At 48.7% G+C, this 24,270-nt stretch overlaps 1 protein-coding gene across 1 annotated transcript; it reads right to left on the bottom strand.

Annotated features, from left to right (window-relative positions):
* Positions 1-14,740: 14,740 nt before the first annotated feature.
* On the bottom strand, positions 14,741-23,465 carry LOC142901597 (uncharacterized). Its single transcript, XM_076046167.1, has 4 exons — positions 22,782-23,465; positions 21,240-22,269; positions 15,542-15,599; positions 14,741-15,226 (listed from the first exon to the last, which is right to left on the bottom strand). The coding sequence occupies exons 1-4, from the start codon at positions 23,016-23,018 to the stop codon at positions 15,211-15,213; spliced, it is 1,341 nt and encodes a 446-aa protein (XP_075902282.1). The 5' UTR covers positions 23,019-23,465; the 3' UTR covers positions 14,741-15,210.
* Positions 23,466-24,270: the final 805 nt, after the last annotated feature.

The raw sequence follows: 24,270 nt of genomic DNA, 5'->3' as shown, positions 1-24,270 counted from the left end.
CACCTTCATCTAGGCGGAGACACAAAAAGTGACACACAACAACAACAACAACAACAACAACTTTGTCCTCTAACTTTAGATTTAACGTGTGTTATTCAGTCCCGAAGAACTGAGCCTGCTTGTTCGCCACCAGCTTAGGGAATGGAGTCTGGCACTTTCACTTTCTCTTTTACCTGTAAATCACAGGGTCGTCTGAGCTGTTTTTGCTGTGAATGACGACCTCCACCTTTAAACTTATTTAATCATTATTATGGGAAAATTATTTTATTTCGTTTTTTATTTATGTTGTTGTTGTTTGAAAATACATAATCATGACAAATTACTTTTGCAACATGCAGTAGGCATGCCTACTTTTTTTTGGCTTACGTCTCAAATATACTTAATTACCCTTGTGTCTTTATGTCATTACATTGTATTTATAATAATGTATTTTTGTTATGTTTATTATCTTAATGTCGACACTACTGTATATTTTCTAAACTTGCGCTAATTTTGTTGTTGTTGAGGGGGAGGAGGAGTACGGAGACGGAGGACAACTGGACAGGTGTAGGAGTGGAAGCATGGATGGAGGAGGAGGAGGAGGAGGAGGAGGAAATGGATAAGAAGAATAACGACGTCAGATGTCGATTCGTGCAGTACCGTGGAGGAACGGAAGAGGGAGATTTGTTTTTCTGCAATTCGTTATTGAACCATCTAACCCGTAATTGCAATCTCTTGCCACCAGATGGGAGCAGAGACCTGTGGTACGAACTTCCCTTTTTCTTTCTCTGGTCCTATTTGATGACGTCATGCCTGGCAGTGAAGAGGAGACTGAGGGTCGGTAGTTCAGCAAAACTCCCTCACACATTGAATTGTTAGTGTGTGTGTGTGTGTGTGTGTGTGTGTGTGTGTGTGTGTGTGTGTGTGATAGAAAGGTTCGTATTGTGACGTTCCTCCTGGGAGCAAACAAACTGTTGTGTTGCTTAACCAGCTGACGTAACAAAAAAATCACACACGCAGCTGATATATAAAACATACATGTCAAGCAGATAATAAAAGTAAATGTTTTCTTGTCAACATGAGAGGTTAGCATGCCGTTTGGCTTGCAGCATCGGCTACTTCCTGTCACCAAATTGGACCTGTGAAAGATGCGATTGCGCTAAAAGTTGCCTGGGATTCTTTTCCATCTTTTCTTGCTCGTTGATCGTGACCTTGGAGAGACGTGACGTGACGTGCACAACATGTACAACATCGCTAGCTCTGGGTGGAGCTGGGACCGGCTCCATCAGCAGTCCAGGCAGGGGCTCGGACACACACACACACACACACACACACACACACACACACACACGGCCGAGTGTTTGCGGAGCAGGCAGTCTGTGTGGTGTGAGCGAGAAACAGATGGAACAAAAAACAACAACAACATGAGACAGAATGTAAACACAACACGACTGGACCAGATTTAACAAGATTTAACAATGACAACAAATGTTTGTTTTGATCGTTATTTGGACTCCAGTTTCTCCAGAGTCTCTCACATTGAGGTTTATCTGTCTTCCATTCATTTATTTCTTGAGACAAATGTACAAGGCAGGACTAGTTAGTCTGGGCCTTGCGAGCTGTACCACAAGCTGCCACACGAGGGCGATGGAAGAGGTCTGCCCCATCCAGGATTCTGGAGTTCTGGGGAAAACCAAAAAAAAAAGCCAAAGCCACATGTGTCAATCATTTCCTCACATGGGCATCTGCCAATAGTGTTTCCATTATCCACAATGCCCTGGGGTCCCCCCTGCCACACACACACACACACACACACACACACACATACTCACACACCCAACACCCATTCACGTTGTAAATGGGCTGTATGAGGTCAAATCGCAGGGAATGAGTTTAAAAATATCTGGTTGGATCTGGGTCACAGCAGTTTAGTGGTTCTGGGTTCCAGCTGCAGGAGCCACGAGAACCTCCAGAAACACTCTCACTTTCTCTCAGGGCAGCAGGTTCATGATTAAAACACATCAGAGGAAGCATCCTGGGACGTCGTCGTCCTCCAGCTCACGTCCTGCTGGTGGAGAACTGGACAGGAGCGAGAAGCTGAGTGTTCCTCACCGAGAAGAATCTCAGGGAGCTGCCGCCGAATAAACCAGTTGAAAGGAGGAACTTTAGGAATGCGTTTTAATTCAGCTGAGAAACAATTGTGAAAACAAACACGGTTTAAAATGAGACATTTCGAAGTCCTCGCTGTCCTTGGTGAGGCCCTACAAAAAAAATCTCAATCAGAATTGTAGTGAAATAAAGAAAAAATAATAACTAAAAAATCAGGGTGTTACTTTTTGACCTCCTGGTCAGTAGATGTCACTGTCATTCTTGCCTCACTTTTCAAATCTATTGAGGTTTTTTTCATGCATGTGCTAACACAACTCAAGCGACACAATTGTGGTGCGTTGGAGATAAGGTCTTCCTTTTTAAACTACTTGTCCTTAATAAAGTGGCAGCAGCAAAAGAAGAAGAAGAAGAAATGTTCCAAATTGTGACCCCCTGATGAAATTACTGCACCGATAGAAACAAGCGATATATAACTGCGATCGCACCGATCGACCTTCGAACTGTCGCCACTTATCGAGCGACTGCTGGGAGCCTGGCGGTGAACCGGTGAACAAACCCCCCAGCACCCACCCAGAGCAGCCAGGTCACCCACTGCTGGGCTCAGGAAGTCTGAGCTTACCGTCCAATCAGCAGCCACATCAATCAAGGCTAATTGGTCCAAAAGTGCTGAGAACAGAACGTCACATTAACATATTAACGATTCACCGCCTCCCCTCCCAATCCCTCGTCTCCCCAAGGGAGCCGGAGAAGACACAGTGATTGTGTGTGTGTGTGTGTGTGTGTGTGTGTGTGTGTGTGTGTGTGTGTGTGTGTGTGTGTGTGTGTGTGTGTGTGAGAGAGAGTGTGACCCTCATGGGAGAAGTAAGTCACTCTTCTCCTCTTTATTCTTCTTTGTTTTTCAGTGTGTTGCATTAATTCAGAGCCTCTTTTTCTCAATGCTGACAAAGTGAGCGGCCATGTTCAGGTTCCTCGGGTTCTTCAGGTTCCTCCGACTGAAACGGTGACTTAAAAGACCCTTTAAGACGAGCAAAGGGATCTGAGGAGCGGAGACGGAAGGCGGCAGATGCTTGCTGCACCTTCACACTGATCTCCTCAGGTGGCGCTGCCACGCAAAGCTGAATCGTTGAATGTGGGATCAGAGCCGGTTCCTCTCCTTTGTCCCTGGTCACACGGTTCCCACAGATTTGGGGTGGGGGCTTGGGGAGCATCCAATCAGAGAGAAGGAAGCAAGCAGCCAGGAGATTAAAGAGAATTTAGAGTTGAGAATGATGAAAGGAGGGCAGATGGAGAGAGCATCTGACACATGCACGTTCCTCTGAAGTGCTCCACAGCCTGGAGGTCTCTCAACAAGCTTCCTTCCACCCGCCACATTAAAAGCACAAGAAATTCACTGATTCACTGGGCCGACGGACCACGATGGAGAAGGTGACAAGTTGGAAGCTGGAAAAGAAAAGGTAGAAACCATCTCATCGACATCACCACCACCACCACCCCCCCTCCAGTGAGGAGCAACATGGTCTGACCCAATCAGCCAGAAGGTGATTTCAGCTGCAGCTGCAACACAACCAAACCAAAGTCTCCTGCAACAACACAGGGCAGGAGAGCAGCTGCAACAGAAAAAGAACTGTCATTGATGTGCTCGTTCATTTCATGAATTCAGAAATTCAGAAAGGAGGCCAAAGCAGTCTGGCATTTTCCGTGCAGCTTCTCTTGTTGCATCGTGTCTTCAGCTGCAGATGAGCTGCAGGTGCAGCAGTGACTCACTGAACTGCTGCGACGCTACAAGGCTGCAAAGTGAAGAAACACAATCCGTCAGACAGACTGATTGTTTTCACGCTTTCACTCTTCAGAGCGAGAGGCAACCTCCAAGGTGTCATCCCGCTAATTTCTAGCAGCAGCGGCGGCGGTCGATCGATCGATCGATAGCCCCGCCCCCTCGGCCTCCAAGCACCACAAACCACGACTCAGCCGGGATCGGCGCTCGTCACGATGTCATTTTCTGTTAGCGCAAATTGGCTGAAAGGGCGTCGGGATTACCACACTGTGATCTCACTCACACACACACACACACAGACACACACACACACACGGTGTAACAGGCCAGATTAACCTTCAGATGTGCAGCCTAAGCTGTTTACTCTGGTTAGCCGCCCGCTAACCTTTTCACAGACGTCCTCCACTCTCATTTTTCCTTAAGCCTGCAGCCCCTCTGGCCCTTCAGGACTTGACCGTCCAATCAAAATGCCCTGAGTGTTCTAACTGACCTCGGCGATCCCCGACGTCTGAATGATTCGTTTAAACCTGAAAAAAAAAAATATATATATATCCATCAAGTCTAGTTTGAGATATTGAATACGTAGCCGAGATATTGAATACATAGCCAAGCTTTTGATGGTAATGTAGCTCCATGGCTCGACCTCGACCTCTGCAGCTGTTCCACCAGGCCTCGATAATGGCCTAATCAGATCAGTGCAGTGGTTCACACCTGCAGGTGGCGTTGGGCCACGACACTGTGGAGCAGCAGCAGCAGCAGCAGCACGCCGGGGGTTCATGCAGCTACAGATTTATCTGGTGTTGTAGTCGAGACCAACCGAGACCAAGGCATTATCAAGACCAAAGAGTATCGAGATCGAGAGCAGACCAAGACTTTACATATCAAAGAAAAATACCAACAAAACAGAAAAAAATGACCAGTATCTTTTTTTAAATTCGAGTTTGCTTCTAAATGGAACAACAGCATCTCTTTACAGCAAGGGATCTTCGAATCATTTTCCTTAATATTTCGCTAGTTTGCCAACTATTTCAAAAAACACAACCTTTGGATTGTTTTCCTTTATGAATGTGTGTGTGAATGGGTGAGTGAGCGGCCTTTGTAAAGCGCTTTGGGGTACCGTGAAGGTGCTGTAAAAGCGCTATTGTCCAAGTGCAGTCCATTTACCATTTACCGTTTATTATGTGTCATCGTAGTGTTGGCTGAGTCTCAACCGGTCCTGATCAACAACAATCCTGAGTCCGTCCAGTCCCAGACCGAGACAAGATCCAGTGAAAATGCCTCGAATGAGTCCGAGACGAGACCGAGCCCTTTAAAAAGTGGTCTGGAGACCAAGATGGAGGACCGCAAGACGAGATTTACCACCGCTGTGTCGCCTCTTACCTCCGAGTCGTTAACTTCAGCCTTTAGCAGGGTTGCCGTTCTGCTTGTCTGCATTTTAAGAGGGGTCACTGACTTTAAAAGACGGCAGATTAATGTGTTCTTGAAGGAACCAGAGCCGTGTGAAGCCGAGAGGGCAACAAGGCGGAAGGTGTCGACAACCATCAACTTTTGAGTTGGAATCTGACGCCGCGTGTACGGCTAATTTCTTTTTGCCCTCATTGCCTCGTAAAAAAAAACATCACAAGCCTCCAGTTTTAAAGGTACAAGCCGTGAAATCTCAATAGAAGACGTGTGGAGGAAGAGGACGGCGGGCGGGCAAAACGTGGCCTTTAGCGAACGTGCAAACTCGCACATGGTCATGTGACGCAGGTTGTCGGCTTTGACCTTTAGCAAGCCAAACATCGCAAAGATTCTGAGGTTTTGGCCGAGAAGGATGACGGCAAAATAAGCAGCAAATGCTGCTGCTGCTGCTGCTGCTGCTGCTGCTGCTGCTTGTGCTGTTGTTTCTGCTGCTGCTACATTTTGGAGCTTTAAGCGCTGCTGCAAGCCATCAGCAGCTCTTCTCTCACTCGACTTTTCTCTCCTCCACACCTCACACCTCACCTCCCTCACACCTCACCCCCCTCACTTCCTTTCCTCACCTCCTTCACACCCTCGCACGCCGAGCTCGTCCTACGCCGCCGTCGTTGTCTGCCTGCTGGAAAAACATCCTCACTCTCTCACGATCTTTCTCACCTTCCCGCTGTCTACCTGCTTCGCTCAACGCCGTCAGCTTGGTCTTATCTTTTCGTTTTTTTCTTTCTTTTTCTATCAAGCTGCTCCTGCTCCGCTGCTGTAAATAGCAGCAGCAGCAGCAGCAGCAGCAGCAGCAGCAGCAGCAGAAATGCGGCTCGAGGCGCCGCTACAAAAGAACTGAGGCTCAAACTGGACTCGCTTCAATTGGATTCGATCGGAAAAAGAAATCACATTGATCAACTGGAACACATTTCAGCCAATCAGAGATCCCCTTTATTATCATCAATGGCCGTTTAGATCAAATCTACATTCTGAGAGAGAAACCTTGAATCTGCTGCGTCTCCTCGGGGCCTGTGTGTGTGTGTGTGTGTGTGCGTGTGTGTGTGTGTGTGTGTGTGTGTGTGTGTGTGTGTGTGTGTGTGTGTGTGTGTGTGTGCGTGTGTGGGGCTGCTGAGATTGTCAATAATGTTTAAATGAACAATGAATGGATGCAACAAACCAAAACTAAAAACCTGCACAGCTCAATCTTCGATTTCTGGACACAGTTCAGATTAGAATTATTTTTGCTTTGATGTGAGGATTTATTGGCAGCACTATCAGAACAATTCTTCAATCAGCAGATCAGAGATTATTGATATAAAACAATGAGGTCAAACAAGGTCAAAGGTCAAGGGATCAATGGCAGCAAACCCTTGTGCAACGGACTGCTTCTGCTTCTAGTTGCTTTTAATAAGCGGAACAAATTAATGAAGCAAAGCCTAGCTCCCCCTGTGTATGTGTGTGTTTGTGTGTGTGCGTGGGAGGGTACATCCCTCCCAGGCTCCGCCCTTTCACGGCCTGAGCGAGGGCAATACATTTTCCCGTGTCTTTTCTTAATGCGGGAAAATCAATCATATGTATCATCATCCAGCGGAGCTCCGAGCCACAGGAAGTGCATCACGGTAAAATAGATACATAAACGTCCTGGGCACCTTTATTTGAATTGAACTTCCTTCAGGTGAATTAACAGCTTGAGCTTCAGTTCAAGAGCCAGCAATCATGTTTCTGTGCTTGAGGTCCCTCCAAGCCACTAGAGGGCAGCCAACTGTTTTGGTGGAAGTTGAGGGTTAGTTGAGGTGTTGTTGATCAATGATGTGAACCAGGACGCTGAGAAGGGAAGTGAACTGTTTCTGACTGTGCTGTCATATACTTTGTCCTCTGCTGATCTGTGTTTTACTTCAAACGTGGACGGAAAGAAACAGACCACACAGTGAACCCACAGGAGGACGATAATGGCTGGAGATCAGTCAGGGAGTCTGAGTCTGTTTCAGTTCTGATCTCTGGTGTCCAGGCTGAAGACTTTCTGTGGCTGCAGGCTGGATTATTAGCCGGCCTGATTCCCACCACAACCGTTTTTTTTCCCCCAAAGTAGTGGAAATATTGATTCCTGCGGCCAACCTGATCGATTCCACGTTGGCGCTAAATTACAACTCGGAGCCGAGTTACTGCGGAAGAGCGTCGATACGTCCGAGATCATTGCAGTGAAGCGGCAAAAGGCGACTGATTGTGCATTCAAGGCAGTTGGATTGTTAAAGAAAAATAAAAGTTAGGATCTAAAATGTGATTTGAATTTTTTTAATTCAGGTTTTTCATCGATCCCCATAAAAAGGAGACTGTGTGTGTGATATCACAGGATGTAGACTGATGTAGACATTCTTTCTAATTGAACACTTGAGTAATTATTATCATTAGTCCTGGGTGTTTTCAGTGGGCTGCCGTCTCCTCTGAAACTCCTCTGCTGCAGTCCAGTCGTTATTCCCGGGCTGCTAATGTGGGATGTGAATGCAGTGCCAATGCTCGGAGCGGCGCTCGGGCATGTCACGTACATCCTAAACAGGAATTCCGCAGGGCAAACTATCGGATGGGCGATCCGTGATGTGCAGCAGCGGTCTGGAGTCTCGGCCGGTCGATGCGGAGCCTTCGGTGAAATCGAGCAGCGGGAATCACAAACGTGATGTCATTCGGTGAATTGAGGCCAAAGTCATTGAAGCAGTTAGCAAACTGAAGGACAACAGAGAAATAACTGCAGCTCAGTGACCTTCGCTGAAGGTCAGGATGACATTGCAGCTCCCGAACGAGTCTTGATTGATTCTTTGATTCTGATTTGATTCCAAAGGAAATCGAGCGAATGGTGCCACCACTGGCACGTTTTCCTTAAAAAGAAAAGGATGAAGGCAAAGACACAGAAAAAGTATATAGACGGGCAACAGAGGAGGTATTTAATTTTGTGGAATCATAAGTATTCCGGCCGGATCCTCGCTGAGCTCCTCCTAAAGCTCTCAGGATGAACTCATTAGCATCCAGAAAGGTTTTTTTTTTCCCCCTACGTGCCGGGAACTGCTGGACCGGGGCCAAGGTGAGAGGAATCCCCTCCTCATCTTCCGCTTCCATCCTAAACACTTAAACAGCTCGGCTGCCCTGGCAGGACTCCCGATGAGGATCCAAATCGCTGAGTCACCATCAGGAGTCGGGAATTCAGGAAGTCAGGAGTCGACTGAGTCATGTGATTTAGACCTTGAATCCAAAGAGGCTTTTCCAGCTGTAGGAGCCAGATACCTGGTCCCGACTGGTTCCAGTGCCAGTTCACACTGGGTTCTACTGGTGAACCAGCCAAGAACCAGCAAGACTGGAGTCACAGCCACAGCTGGTTCAGGAGTCTTGACTCTCCAACATGCGTCCAGCACCTCAGTAACAGTTATGGGTGTGAATGGCCCTTTAAAGACACAGCCACTGCTTTCCAGGAAGACCCGCCCCCTTTCTCAGCTCCCTTCCAGTATCTTTTTCTTTTTTTTTTTATCCATCTGGCCTTCAGCCACGTCGTCGTCTCTCATTCAGGCTGCACTCTCATCGATTAGGCTGTTTGAATGCCATGGATTTTCTCATTACTGGTGCGGCTGACGACCATCGAGTGCTGATTAAAAACACATTACAGCCCAGGAGGTACAAGCGTCGGACGCCAAGAGGAACCAATTAACGCTGCAGTGTCAGCTGGTCGGGTCAAAGACTAAAACTGCACTGAGGCTCCTCTGATCTACTGCCAGCCCGGCCACAAAAACCTCCAGTTGTAATTGAATAGTCAAACTCTAAACATCTCTGTCGAATCTGAAACACACACACACACACAAAAAAAAAAAATGTTTTTCTCAATTTAAAAGTATTACAAATCACTTGAAACACTTCCTGTTGCAGCTTAGTCAGCATGGCGAGTCAACCGTCATCATCCCTGGATACCACAAGGTGTCGTCAGACCCTTGGAGACACATCTGGGAGGAAAAACTCAATTAGTTTGTCGACAAATAACGATTACGGGATTATTGGGAGCAAACATGGCGGAGACCGTCAGCCCGGAATGTCGGCCGGAGCATCGAGAAGGAAGATAATGAGCATCATCCATCCATCCATCCATCCATCCATCCAGGGGGTGGAGTCCAGGGAACAGGGCAGGAACCATCAATCCCACAGAGAAACCAATGGCATCCTGGGCCAGCTGGACCCATTAGGCTGAGATGGGATTGTTGACTGGGAGTGCTGGGAGAAGTCGGGGTGAGTTTGATGGAAGAGAGTCGGAGCGCCATCCATCAGCGCCGCCGCCTCATTTCCACCGACCGCCTATCCCATGCAAATGAACTGCGCTCGACGCAACTGGAGGTTGTGTGTGTGTGTTTGTGTGTGTTTGTGTGTGGGGGGGAGTTGTTGTTCTAACGAATACGTTGCATCATCCGTCTTTACCCGATAAACAAAGAAGGAAGAGAGAAGAATTAGAATTAGCTTCAGCGTAGCCCAGCTGGGGTTCTCTGGAGATTCATCACCAACTTAAAATTGAATCTAATTTCTAATTGAATAAATTAAATTCTGATTTCTAATTTTTCATTTTTTATTTTAATAGTAAAATAAAAAAATATATTTTGTTTAACTCAACTAAGCTAAATTGAAACGAAACTAAATTTAAAAATTAACTAAATCAAAATTCATCAATACATTCAAATTGTTCACTTCTAACGACAGAGAAATGGGAATAGAAAGGAAATGTGCATTTTATTCCTTCACCATTACTATCTGAAGGTCACGGGATTGTATCTCAAGGTCATGACATTTGTCTTAGAAGTTTACCTTCACAGAAAACTTGTTTTTTTCCGAGCAGCAGTGGGAGAACTCCCACTCCTGGCCGGGTCGCTCTCACCCTTCCACCGCAGCTGATTTCGCTGGGATTCTTGTCAGTCTGATCGGTGTCTGCGGCCCTCGGAGCAGGTCAGCTGACCTCCTGGACCACTGGTCGCTCCACCAGCCTCAGATCTTCTCTGCTCGTCTCTTGGTGTCCCTCGTGTCTCCCGCTGACCTTCTGCAGCTTCTTCCTCTGTAGTCGTGATTCTTCTTTTCTGAACGCCTCCGTCTGTCATCCTCCTCCTGCTGCTGCCTGTGAGCCGCTGTACAGATTGCAATCTCATTTCTTAAACGCCATCAGCCACACACACAAGCACGCGCGGGCGCACGCACACACACACACACACACACACACACAAGGTTCAAAGCTGGGGGAGAATTGCGAGACAGCGGCTGACACTGAAGGATGAGAAAGCAATAAAGCCACTGAGCCACTTTTTCATTCTCCCTGTTTCCCTGCACTTGCTCACACTGCTGCAGACACAGTGCTTTGTGTGTGAGTGTGTGTGTGTGTGTCTGTGTGTCTGTGTGTGCGTGAGAGGGAGAGAAAGAGACAATGAGACTTGATATGTGTATTCCGTGTGCATGAACAGCCACTGTAAACATCAAACTCAAAGAAATCAGCAAAAAAATCCTGAAATCATCATTTTGTTTCTAGTGTTTTTTAAAGAGTCCACTGCACACTTCCTGCTAGCCTAGCATTGTTAGCACTGGAGGCGGAATTCAAGAGATAAAGACTTTAAAGTCCTGGGGCGCCACCTCTGGATCGCTCCTCATTATTTCCAATAGTCTGTTTCACAAAGACAAAAAAAAACAATGAAATCCTGTCCACACACCTTCAGTTCATCGGCACTGTATTTTTTGTGTTACATGCAAATTCAAAATGATTGCACGAGCCTCAAAAGGACTGTATCTTATAACACTGGGTTTCTGAACCTCAATCTTAGTATCCAATAGGCAAGAAAATAAAAGAGAAGTTATTCCTGCGTCTGATTTCATTGGAAGTGCAGCGAACGGCCGCTGTGTCTGCGGAGAAAGATGAGCCAGTGTGTGTGTGTGTGTGTGTGTGTGTGTGTGTGTGTGGTTGCTGTATTGATCCAACACGCTGATATTAGACCACAGAGAACAAAGCGGGAGAAGGTGGAGGGGAAAAAAAGCACAGATATTGCCGAGCAGCTGACTCTGTCACAGTTTTGGTGGCTGTTTCTGAGTCGCCTGCAGGTTCAGAGGGGCTCATTGTTCTGCTGTTCAGGATGTTAAATGATGTAGCATGTTATTTTTTAACATATATATATTATTATTATTATTATTTTCGTTCCAATTAAGCAAAAATGTGAGCAGATTCACAGGAGCTGTAAACGTCTGACCCGTCTGGAGCAGTACCACTGGAAACCATGGGGGGGCGATTTGGGGCAGGATCAATCTTTTTAACTGAGAGCTAGTTCATTTTTAAATTCTCAAATCTGTCGCACAAGTGGGCGGAGCTTATCCATGTTTCCCTGGGGCGTCTTTACCTGAGACAGTCCGAAACAGGAGTTCCTGCTTCTTTCAACGCTAAACCCCGGCTGTAGCTACGCCTTCCAGGCCCAGAAGCGGAGGATGCTGATTGGTCCAGTGGGTTTACAAGGTCACGACGCAGCTTCGGGACCTCATCGCTGTCAAATTATCACGGAAATGTTGAAAAGTTTAGAATCAAACAGCCCGTCGTCACCCGAGGCTGCATCCGAGTTTTTCTTCTTTCTTTTTTTCAAGAATTTTGTGCATGATGTCTTTCGGATGTGCAGTAAGTGTAAGGAAGTAGCTGCTACAGTTTAGTTACCAGGCAACGAGTGCCGTTGGTGGGAGTGGTGGTGGTGGTGGGGGGGGGTGGGCACGAATCTCAGACCTGGTGCTGCGTTCACTGAGGCCAGTTAGTGAGATTAAAGCAGCGGGAGCAGCGATAATCCCAGCATGTTGCCATCAAGACAGGGGTGTTAGCGTGTTAGCGCCCCGTTAGCATCCCAGCGGAGGATTACGCAAGAACGAGCAGGGCCAATGAGGCAGAAAGTGTGTATGCGTGTCTGTGTGTGTGCGTGCATACATGTCTGCCTCAGCGAGCTTTGCCTTGCTCACTTGTGACTGGCCATCCAGAACAAAGAGGTACAAGTGGAGCATCAGAGTGAACACGAGTCCCCTCAAAAACACTGAGATGAGCCTCGGGGAGCTGACGGCGGGCCGGGCCAGCGAGCCAGCCAACCAACCCGAGTCCGACCGTCTGGAAGTAATGAGGCGGTCCGATGGTACGATGTGCAGACAGTCAGTGGAAGGTTGGAGGAGCGCAGACTGGTCCGAGTTTGGCGCCGACACAGCGAGAGAACGTGGATCCATACTGGTTGTGCGTCAGCGCTTCAGGCTGCTGTATGTGAAGCTGGGCGGAGTCGTGATGACATCACCACACTGGTTTCTGGACCCTGAAGCTTGGTTTTTGGATGTGTGGTGGGTGGTACCAGAAGGTGAGCGGTGATTGGACCGCGAGTGCCCCGCGCTGGCGACTGAAGTTTAGCCACGCCCACAGCTTGATGGCCGTTTTCCTCTCAAAATCCGACCATAAAAGACCAAAACGGACAATAGATCCGATTGGCTGGATTTTTGAGACAAACAAAAACATTCATTTTCTTAGCCTTGTTGCAACCGACTGCGGCGGTCCCCTGCAGGCCAAACACTAGAATGCAGGTTTTTGGTAATTCTTCGTTGGCCTCTTTTATGGATCCGGAAGCTCCACCCACCCTTTTAATACTGTCAGCGTGTGTGTGTGTGTGTCTGTGTGTGTGTGTGTGTGTGTGTGTGCGTGCATGATTTGGTGTCCGGGGCTGAATGTTCCTGTTCATGGACTGTGTGGGTGGTTGTGAGTTCAACTAGCCTGCAGTGCTACAAAATACGTCTTAATAGTCTGAGTGTGTGTGTGTGTGTGTGTCAGACAGACAGACACACAGGCGGGGAGAGAAAATGCAGCGTAGGTGGCTCATATTCAAATTTATTTGATCCTTTGCCATCCTGCCTAATAAATATTCGGGGACTATTTCCCCCTGGCAGACAGCCAGTCATCTGTCCACTGCACTCGCGCAAACACACACACACACACACACACACACACAAACACAGAGGGAGAGAGAGAGAGACAAATATGGATGCGCCGCTGGTGTAATTAAGCAAGAAGACCGAGGAAAAGCTGATCTGCTTACAGTTGATGGATATTGATGGCGCAGCAGCGGCGGCGGCGTGTGAGGAGAAATCCTAATAAGGCAGAGGGAATGGCCGCAGCATCACTCGCTGCATATTTTTTCATTTTTATGTGTGTGTTGATGAAGAATGGCTGCGGCTCTCTGGTCTGAAACCACAAACAGCTGAGTTTGTTTTTTTTTAAATTTTGGTCGAAGTTCTTTTTTGCAACTTCGGCATCACAAGGAAAATGTGGCAGGTTTTACCTGATGTTTCTGTCTAATATCAAAAAACATATATCACATTCAAAAAGTTAAAAACACACACAAGTACAGTTTTTTGTTTTTTTTTACATAATGACATTTTATTAGCATATACGCACAACTCTGGTTATAATATTTAGTTCTATAATACCAAGAAGTCAAAAAATTATATTCATCGATATATATTGTATTTATAAAACTAAGCAGATAGACTACTTTGGATTTACAAATGTAAATAACTTTGATTATATATTATAGAATATGCTTTGTTTCATCAGTCTTCAACAGTTTCTAAAATGAATTTAAAAAATAAAGAGAAAGAAGAAAGTCACACGTCGGTTATACAATAAGGATATATTAGGCGAGTAAATGTTGACACAGGCTTTATAAGAACACTAGAACACCGTCGCTGGGGGGGCGGAGCCTCACCCGGGAAAAGCTGAATAGGGAGGGGCCGAAAAAACCAACAAACGTCCCGTCTCCACCAATCGAGACGCCTTGTTTTCAGCGGGGCTGTTTTCAATGACAGCAGTGGGAGGGGATCGACTCAACAATACATGAACCCCGCCTCCAACTCAGAAACGGGAACGCTGATTGGTCGAGGCAAACTTATTGCTCGTTGTGCTGACAACTGTTGCGTCTTTGTCGACAAGCTGAGAGCGTTTTGGAAAACGTTTGCTGGTTCCATTTTTCACCGTGTCTCTGTGTGCATGTGGGGGAGCGGGGGTGGGAGGGCGGAGCTTGTCGTTTTGTTTGCGTCATGGCAAGATAAGTCAAGGTCGAAGGTCGGGAGATGGTCACATCATGACTAGCCCAGTTTCCACGCACCGACGGAACGTCTGCAAATTAGCATTGACTAAGATTAAATGTAACAAAACCGTAATTTTATTTTGTCCAAGAAGAATAATTTTCCATGACGTTAAAATTCGGATATCTGTACGTGTAAATCTTAGTCACGAGGAGACAGCGACCCCTGCTGCCACTGGATGGAATGAAAAGATTATGGCAAAACCTAAACTGAACGTGACAAACAAAACAACAAAAAGATACGAGAAAAAAGTAAAGTTGTGGTAGATTAACAAATTCCGCACTCGTTTTAAAATGACCTTGACGACCTCTAACGCCTGATTCCATTTCCACCAGCAGGGGGCCCCGTCTGTCCAAAGAGGTAGCAGTATTTTCTGTTGGCAACACAACCATTCTCAGCACGTCCTGTTTCCTTCCCTCCCATTTTTCTTTTGTTTCGTTTTGTCTTGTTTTGGCAACATTTGCCCTCTTGTGGTGGTCCACAGGAAGTGCATAGCAGCAGCAGTAGTGATAGCAGCAGATAGCAGGGCGGAGACGGTTTGGGTGGGGGGGGGGGAGAAAAACGGTTTCCCCTGGGAGTTTTTGTTTTGTTTGTTTGTATGTTTGGCCTCCTTTTTTTCTTTCGTCCTCTCAAGAATCCATCACTCCGTCCCTCCGCCTGTCAAATTATCCATCCATCCATCCATCAGTCCATTCACGACTCCTCTCCTCCTCCCTGGAGTGGGTGGGTGTGTCCCCGTCGTCCAATCAGGAGGCATTTCAGGGTCAGGAGGTATCGAAGCTGAAAGACAAAATGGAAACTAGTGTGTGTGTGTGTGTGTGTGTGTGTGTGTGTGTGTGTGTGTGTGTGTGTGTGTGTGTGTAGCTGTCTGTATGCACCGGTGTGTGTGTTCCTTCCTTCAGGTAAAGACGGAGGCTGATTTATCCTCCAATCAGGAGCCGCTTCCTCATTAAATATTAACCCCGCCTCCATCTCTCAGCCTGCGGCCGTCCAAGGGTCACACCAGGGTGACCTCCCACACTCATTTATATCTACAGCTCTGTGTGTGTGTGTGTGTGTGGTGTGTGTGTGTGTGTGTGTGTGTGTGCCACTCACCTGTCCCAGAGGTTGACACTCCTGCAGGCGTTGGTGCAGCAGCCGGCCGAGATCAGAGCTGCAAACCGGAAAAAGAAAAAAGAAAAACAGGAAATAATAATTAAAGATCAAATTAGCCCCGTTCAAATGTGTGCAACCTTAAAGCACATGCATACACACACACAGACAGACACACACACACACACACACACACACACTGCAGGACATGTTGTACAACCAGGAGCGAGCATGTGGCCGAGCAGCTGGTGAGAGGAAGAGGAGCTGACCGCTGACTGTGGTCATTTATCAGGCCTCAAACCCACTGCTGTGTGTGTGTGTGTGTGTGTGTGTGTGTGTGTGTGTGCGTGTGCGTGTGCGTGTGTGTGTGTACATGTCCATGTGTGTCTAACTCTAATTAAAACAACACAATGATGCTCCATCTCTGTCTCTCTGCATCCCGCTGACTCTCACTCCGACTGCTTCGACCTGCTCACCACTCTCAACTTCTCCACACACACACACACACACACACACACACACACACACACACACACACACACACACACTGACAGGCCTCTGGGCCGGTTCGCAGCTGTGTGCTCTGCTTTGCTTCAGTGCACCTCAGTGTGTCTGTCAGGCTGTGATGGACAGATAGAGACGGAGGAGAGAGGGGTGTGCGTGTGTGCGTCTCGGTGTGGTGTGTGTCGGTGTGTGAGTCTGTGTGTGGGTGTGAGTGTGTGTGTGTTGCCATTTCGCATTTTTTTTTCTTTCATGTTTTGATTACAAAAAGAAGAAGAAGAAGACAGAAAAGAGAAAAACAGGAAGTGAGGATCCGTTTGAACAGGAAACACAGCCTCCTGTCCGACATCAAAGACACACACACACACACACAGGCACACACAGACACACAATAGGTTGCCTTTGACACGGCAGCAGTTTGTAAATATTCTGCATACATTTAAATATTTAACCCATAAAGAGGCTTCAGGCCGACATCTGCACACTTTTATGTTTTTAGCTTCATGAAAGGGGCTTTTAAATACATGCAGATACGTGTGTGTGTGTGTGTGTGTGTGTGTGTGTGTGTGTGTGTGTGTGTGTGTGTGTGTGTGTGATGGTCAGTCTGCTAGAATATTAACTCCCATCATTGTGGCACAATGTTCCCGTGTTGGAACAACAGAGCCAAAGTGGTGGGGAAGCAGCTGTTGGCCTAGTTAGCAGGATCCTGACCTGTGCTCTCTCTCTCTCTCTCTCTCTCTCTCTCTCACTCTCTCTCTCTCACACACACACACACACACACACACTTTGTCTCACACACGTTATGCCTCACCGCGGCTGCGTTTGTTCACTTTTAGACGTGCGTGTACACACTCAGGTACTGGTTAGACGCTGCCATCCTGAAAGACGCACTGACCTTCATCCAGCTCTGACACATCACCAAGGTGAAAACACACACACACACACACACACACACACACACACACACACACACACACACACACACACACACACACACAGAGTCACATCCTGCGTCAGCCAGTCGATGTGCGTCACGTACTGAGAAAGTCTGAACAGTGATTCAAACAACTCTGCAGCAGCAGAAGAATGACCAGTGAATACAAGACACACACACACACACACATGCATGCACACACACACACACACACACACACACACACACACACACACACACACACACACACACACACATACACATACACACACACACACAGATGGACCATTCTGAGTTAGACTAACAGACTGTGAGGACTCTGCTCCGCTGGGACTCAGGATTGGGACCAGGATTGCCACCATTGAAACACACACACACACACACACACACACACACACACACACACACACACACACACACACACACACAAACACACACACACACACAAAGATCAGACGCAGTGGTTTTAATGTAGAAGAGTGGAAGCCTTGTCCACACTGGAACCCACTGAGCCTGCGTCATCTACACGTTGCTTTTTTCTGCTTCCATCCAGTGAAAAAAGACCTTCAGTGTCATCGGATCCTTGGCTCTGCCTCTGCTGCTGCCTCGTCTTCCTCTATTTCTCATTTTCTCAGCTTTGACAAGCAGAATCCCGACACTCTGAGACGTGTCTGAATATGTAAATGTCCTGGAGATATATATATATGTTAAAAAAAAAGTCATATCTTAAATCCCGGAGCAGGATCCTCTTAAGTTTCACCTCCGGTGTCGCCGCTCAGATTTACTCCTGACAACTGGCTGAAGGTTTGTGGAGGAGGAGGAATTAACCTTTCCCCTGACTGAAGTCGGAACTTCCTGAAGTTCCACTGGTCAGTCTTCAGTGTGACGGAGCCGCAGCAGATGGACCGAGGCTGGGGATCAGGTGAGGTGTTTCTACCTGTGCACCTGCTGTCTGCCCTGCTGGCTGAAGGCTGAAGGAGCAACCTGGGAGAACTGACTGGCTGTCGCACCGATGCATCCCGGACCTGCAAAGAATCTGACGTTCTGCATGTGAAATAGGACTGGGTTGAAAAAAAAGATCTCTCACCATTCTGCTCATCTAAAAGAATGAGGGTTTTTTTTTTTTTTGTTTTAAATAGCCTGAAGTGATTGCAAGTTATGTGAAGCCTGCATAACACTGAGGTGGATGAGCTGAGCAGGAAACATTGACTCGGAGTAAAAAATAATGTCCAACAATCTCCTGCAACCTCAAGCAGATTCCACCGCCTCAAGTTTAAGAGGCCAAACACACATTTGCGAGTTAATTCTTCGATTTCTTGATGTCTTGGATTAATATTAGAGCTCTTCAGGAGACAAACAGCAGACTCAAAGCCCCAGAAAAGAGCAGAGAATGTATCAGTGGGCAGCAGCCCTGCAGGTCCAGGGTCTCCACCCACCAACAGCACCTCTGATCCTCACGGCCTCAGGTGGAGGAAAGACAAGACGAGACAAAAACATGACAGAGGAGACGGAGAGCTGACAGGAGGAGGAAGAGGAGGAGGAGGAGAAAGAGGAGGAGGAGGAGGAGGAGAAGGGATGAAGAGCGAGGGAGGGCCGTCAGCTCTCAGCACTCTGACAGGGACATCAGAGCGAGCGAGGGTTTGCACTCTGCACCCGCCTGCACACACACACACACACACACACACTCACACACACACACACACAGCGAGTTAGCACACACACTCTTTCCAGTCTGGCACTGACGCGTCCAATTAGAGCAGCAGCCGCGTCTAAATGGGCCTATTGCATGTGTGTGTGTATGTGCGTGCATGTGCAAACTTAATTCATGAGTCCATGTTGTGTAGCAGCCATTTACACATCAAAGTTGTCGACTCGTCCCTTTAATCACACTGTTGTTGTGTCTCCGTTTCCACCCTGCTGACTGGACCGACTCTCATTTCTTCCATCCCTCCATGTTCTAGACCCCCTCCTTCCTGGAATCAGCTTTGTGGGCCTCTCATCCAGCAATGCGGTGATGCAGAGGAACCTTCCACACACAGCCTGTTAGCAGGAGCTTAACATGCTAATGACAAAAACAAACAAAAGCTAAAAGCTAAAGCTAAATTAAAAAAAAAAAAGTTATGTTTCCTTCCACGAAATCCAGCACGAAATCCAGGTGCAATTGATGTTGTGATGTGTGCAGCTAAACGAGAATCAACTTCAGAGCTGCAGGACGCTGCTGCAGGTGTTCTCTGCCAGGATGGAGAGAAGAAGCAGAAGAAGAAGCAGAAGCAGAAGAAGAAGAAGAAGAAGAAGAGGAAACCCAGGGGTGAGATCAGCGCCGCCGCCGCAGGGTGTCGATAGCAGCTCGTCTCTAAAAGAGGAAAGTCACTGAGGACCTCTTCAATTATTAAGAGCAGTGCTGCAGCGGAGCAGAGACGAGTTAATGACCTCGATCAGCGAGTTCGCTGCTCTCACACAAGGATCCGGCAGGACGCGCAGGGTTTTTTTTTAGTCCTGCTGCTTGGTGCCAGTTTGTTTGTTGTCTCTTCGTCCCGCTGAAAGACCTCCTTTATCTCTGGACATTCCGACAACAACACCACTGTTTGTCCTCCGACAGGCCGCTGGCCACTTGCTTTGTGCTTCTTCTTTTCCTTTTGGCATCGCTGCAGTCTGGTTACTGGCAGTGATACAGATTCAAGAACTCAAGCTACTGGTGGATCGAACTTCTAAACTTCCAGAAGAAGGCCTCGAAACTTCTGACTTGACTCAATGAAGCTCCCCTGGAATCACAACTCCTCAGTAGCTGCGTTTCCATTACAGCTTTCCGCAAAATAAAAGCAATATTTCTAAAATGTTGACACAGTACATTTGCAATTTGCAGGTGCTTCCATTGAATGGCAGTTTTTTCCAAGTTCAGCTGTGTCCTTGACCAGTTTTTTATTGCCATACTTCATGGAAACACAGCTACTGACATGAACACTCACTGGACTGAATTGAACAAGCATTCTGCACCTTTTGTTTGAATATGCAGGCCTTCACACACACACACACACACACACACACACACACACGCGGATCATGTGTCCAGCCTCTTCTTCAGGTTAACGGTCGAGTCAGCGATGCTGCAGGTACACATCTCATTTCCCACGACCTCAGCAGGAACACACTGAGCATCACCGCTGCTGCTGCTGCTGCTGCTGCTGCTGCTGCTGCTGGACAGGCAGACATGCAGACGCATGCAGCAGCGCAGCCCACTTTTAGAACCAACACCTCAGTGGTTTTTTCTGGGAGCCTGATGCGGAGACGTCTAGTTTCCACTTTGCAAATCAACAGCGGGACGTTTTGCAGGAACCCCAAACAACTACGACGAGAAGAAGAAGAAGAAGAAGAAGAAGAAGAAGAAGAAGAAGAAGAAGAAGAAGAAGACGAAGAAGAAGAAGATTCCTTGGCCTCCAGTCTGAGAGATTTCCCATGTTTAGCAGAAATGTTGCAGCACGGTGACGGACGGCTGTGAAGTGTCTGGAAGACCGGACGCTCCTCAGCTGACTCCACACAGCAGCTTTCTCACCATTCAGCAGTCAGTCGCTCCCTGGACAGTTGGCATTCATTCACAACACAAGCACACACAAACACACACACTCACACACACACACACATACATGCACACAAACAAGTGAACCACATGCAGTGGGAATATATCGGGTTTTTGGGGGATTTTTATTAATTGTAGCTAATACATGAAATCCATCGATGACGATCGCGCCCCCCCCCCCCCCCCCCCCCGCCGCCCCCCCTTCCCCTCAACACCCCCATCACCCCAACCTCCCCGAGACCAGGTCACATCGCTGCTCTGCACATCTCCACAGGGTTGAAGGCCGGCTCAGCCACTGAGGCCTCTGTCAGAGCGTGACCTCTAACTACATCCAGTCAAGGTCACTGAGGAGGAGGAGGAGGAGGAGCCTCATCCTCAGGAACTTTAGACCCACACACAACACATCTGTTGTTCTCCAGCCGTAAAGCTGAACACAAGATTGAGAGCAGCCTAAAGAAAATGAAGAATCAGAAAAAGAATCACATTTATTGTTGCTGCTGTACACAACAAAATTGGAAGAAATGTATAGATTTTTCTAAGCTCTTCTGCTGAGTGACTGCCTCCACCAGACTCCCACCACACCAACAACATCTGGGATTTTTTTTTTTGTAACCAGAGAGCCGAAGCACCGACTCACTACCACATCATCAAATATGGAGGCGGACAGCAGGGCGGCGCCGTTCTCTACCTACCGTTGTAGAGACTCTGCTGATGCTGCTGATGCTGATGTTGGGCCACGTCCTCCCCGCCAGGCCTCCTCGGAGCACCGTCCCGGTCCGGCGAGCCATACCGCCCCTTGCCGTGCTCCGGCCCGGGGCTGTACTGGTAGCGGTGCTGGTGCCGTACCGACTCCGGACTCCCCACGATCACCCGGCCTTTCCTCAGCAGCTCCGGGGTCCCCCCCACCGAGGTGGCCTTCTTCTGCTGCTGCTGCTGCTGCTGGGCCTCAGAACCGGCCTTGTGCAGCCCCGTCCTGGGACTCAGCTCCGGGCTGGACTTGGCCGAGCCGGCCGACATCACCTGCTGCTTGTGGGCCAGCAGGTCTGAGCTGCAGTGTCTGGGCCGGGCCTGGCCTGGCGTCCTGACGGGGGACCACCTGCTGTGCTTGTCCAGGCTGTGACCCCTGAGGTCGCGGGGGTCCAGGTTGGTGAGGGAGCCCCCTCGAGGGCGGCACGCCTGGGGGAAGGTGTGGTACTCTGGGGTGGAGCTGTGTCTCCTGCCAGTGGAATCACACACAGAACCAGGACCAAGACCAGGACCAGGACCAGGTTTCAGCTGCTGGTTCTCAGGTCCGTCCGTGCTTCCCGCGCTGGACGTGCTGCTTCCATCGCCAAGATCTCGCAGCAGTCCTGGAGCCGGAGCTCCGCCCCCCTGCTGAGACGAGCTGCTCTGACTGTCCACGGAGCTCCGGCGACCTCCGACCCCCGACCCCTGAGCTGCACCACCTCCAGCTGCTGCTGCTGCTGCTGCCCTCTCCTCCTCCAGCATGACACACACCTCCTTCAGCTCCAGGTTCTCCCGGAGGACCTCCACCTGTCGCTGCTCCAGCTCCTGCAGCTTCTGCAGGTAGACGGCCACCTCCTTGCGCAGCACGCCGGCGCTGTAGCGGCCCAGCCGCTGCCACTCCCGCCACACCCGCTTCCCCTTCTGCCGGTCGTCGTCCAGGAAGCAGCACAGGTCCCGCAGCTCCTGGTTGTCCTCCTGCAGCTTCTGGTTCACGTCCTGGTTGGTGGGACACACAGAGGCAGCGCAGTGAGGAGTCAGCCAGACAGTTTCCCATCATGCATCTGGCGGTTTATTGGCTGCACGCCGCCTTATTGGATTTGCGGAGGGTTATTACGGAACCCTTTGTGACATTTGATGGGGGAGATGATCCGTCATCCTGTCAAATCCCACCTCCACACTCATGAATACAGCCAATCGGCAGATAAAGCCAATGAGAATCAGTCAAAAGCTCCATCGCCAGTGAGATTTCCAATCAGTCTGACTTCGATAATGACAGATTATCAAAGTCAGAGTGATTGATGATAGGGAGCCATGGCAGCATGGTGATAGCTGCACATTATAATTGAATCCCACCAACAACAAAAAAAACAAAAAAAAAACAAAGAGTGAAGATGTTGGTTTATTCTGGCCAGCAGCAGCTCGACACACATGCAACAGGTTCTCATCCAACCAGCCACTTCCCATCCCTCCCCACCCCCACTTCCAGGAACCACCATCCCTCCGCTCACCTTCAGGCTGCGGATCTCGGTGAGGTGCTGCTGCAGCCTGCGGTTGACCTCCCGCATCAGATTGCTGTGTTCCACGATGACGCCCCGCTTGTCCGCCTCGGCCCTGCGCAGCCTGCGCACCAGCTCCTCCCTGCCGCACCGGAGCAGCTCCTCGTCGTTCATTCTGGTCAAGTCCTCAGCGCTGTTCCCCTGCTGCTGCTGCTGCTGCTGCTGCTGCTGCTGCTGCTGCTGCTCCATCTTCTTCTCAAAGTCTCCACACGAGCTTTTTTCTCCCCAGAAACAACCCGGAAAAGTCCCGTCTGTGTGTCCTCAATGTCACCCCACCACCCCGGGGCTCTGCTCGGATCCTCCACCCGCCCTGCCTGCACTCTCCACCCGGCGGATTACATGGCGCTCACCGCGCCTCCTCTCCCATCACGCCCATCGTGCCGCAGTCGTCCCGGTTCTTCCTACAGCGTCGCCCGGCATGATACCGACTCTGCTCCGCAGCTCCGGCTGCTCGGCCCGGCGCCGCCAATCGCCAGGTGCAGGTGCGGGTGCAGGTGCATGCCGGCGGCCGGCGAAGTCCCGCTGCTCGGTGCCGGTGCGGTGCGGTGCGGTGCGGAGGGTGGGACTGCGGGGAGAGGATGCGGGAGCAGAGCCGCGAAAGGGAGGCGTGTTCGCCGGTCTCTCTCTCTCTCTCTCTCTCTCTCTCTCTCTCTCTCTCTCTCTCTCTCTCTCAGTGTCCCCCCCCCCCCCCCCCCTGCCCCCCACGCTCCCTCTTTTGTCTCTTTGCGCCACCTGCTGCACCTGCACGGTACTGCCACTAAGCCGTAAGCCGTGGGTAGATTGGAGAAAATGAAAATGAAAATGAAGCGTGCAAGTGTCACGGAAGTGTTTGGCTTCATCATATGTGGGTTTCCCCCAGAGATGATCTTGTTGTGGAAGAATTAAATGCAGACACATTTGTCCCCCAGTGATTCTGCTTAATACTGGCCAGCAAAGCTGTGTTTTGAGGGTTTTGTTGTAATTTTTTGCTTATATATATATATATATATATATATATATATATATATATATATATATATATATATATAAAAAGAGAGAGAATCAAATAAGAAGCGCAATAAAGCAATGAAAAAAAAGATGCATTCAAGGCTACAATAAATTCAAGCGCTCAAGTCTTGGATGCGTTTTAAAACAGTGTGTGCCGAACTTGTCGTGACTCATTCACAAACAAGTTATGTGAAGAGATAATTCTATATTGGCGGTGGTGAGGTTGAAAATGGAGCGATCCATTCGCAAACAATCTTGAGGAGGAAATGTCCTCGTCTTTTTCTTCTTTGTCATCTTTATAGAGAACACAGCAACATTCTCACGTCAGAGGCAAAACCTGTCCAGTAGCTCTTTCTAGTCGCCCTGCAGGACTGAGGTTTCCAAGTCAGGAATGTCTCTGCTGCGGTTCCCCCTAATCTGTCGTTGTTTTATGTTTGGTTTGATTTGATTGTAC

The sequence above is a fragment of the Nelusetta ayraudi genome, unplaced genomic scaffold (assembly GCF_046127955.1).
Source record: "Nelusetta ayraudi isolate G7.1 ecotype Tasmania unplaced genomic scaffold, CSIRO-AGI_Nayr_v1 ptg000089l, whole genome shotgun sequence".
NCBI lineage: Eukaryota > Metazoa > Chordata > Actinopteri > Tetraodontiformes > Monacanthidae > Nelusetta > Nelusetta ayraudi.
This window is presented reverse-complemented; position numbering and strand designations above follow the sequence as displayed.

Coding starts and splice junctions, on each gene's coding strand:
- LOC142901597 (XM_076046167.1), bottom strand. CDS start 23,018: ATGGAGCAGCAGCAGCAGCAGCAGCAGCAGCAGCAGCAGCAGCAGCAG. Junction 22,270..22,781: donor CCGAGATCCGCAGCCTGAAG/GTGAGCGGAGGG, acceptor CCCACCAACCAG/GACGTGAACCAGAAGCTGCA. Junction 15,600..21,239: donor TCAGCAGAGTCTCTACAACG/GTAGGTAGAGAA, acceptor TCCGGTTTGCAG/CTCTGATCTCGGCCGGCTGC.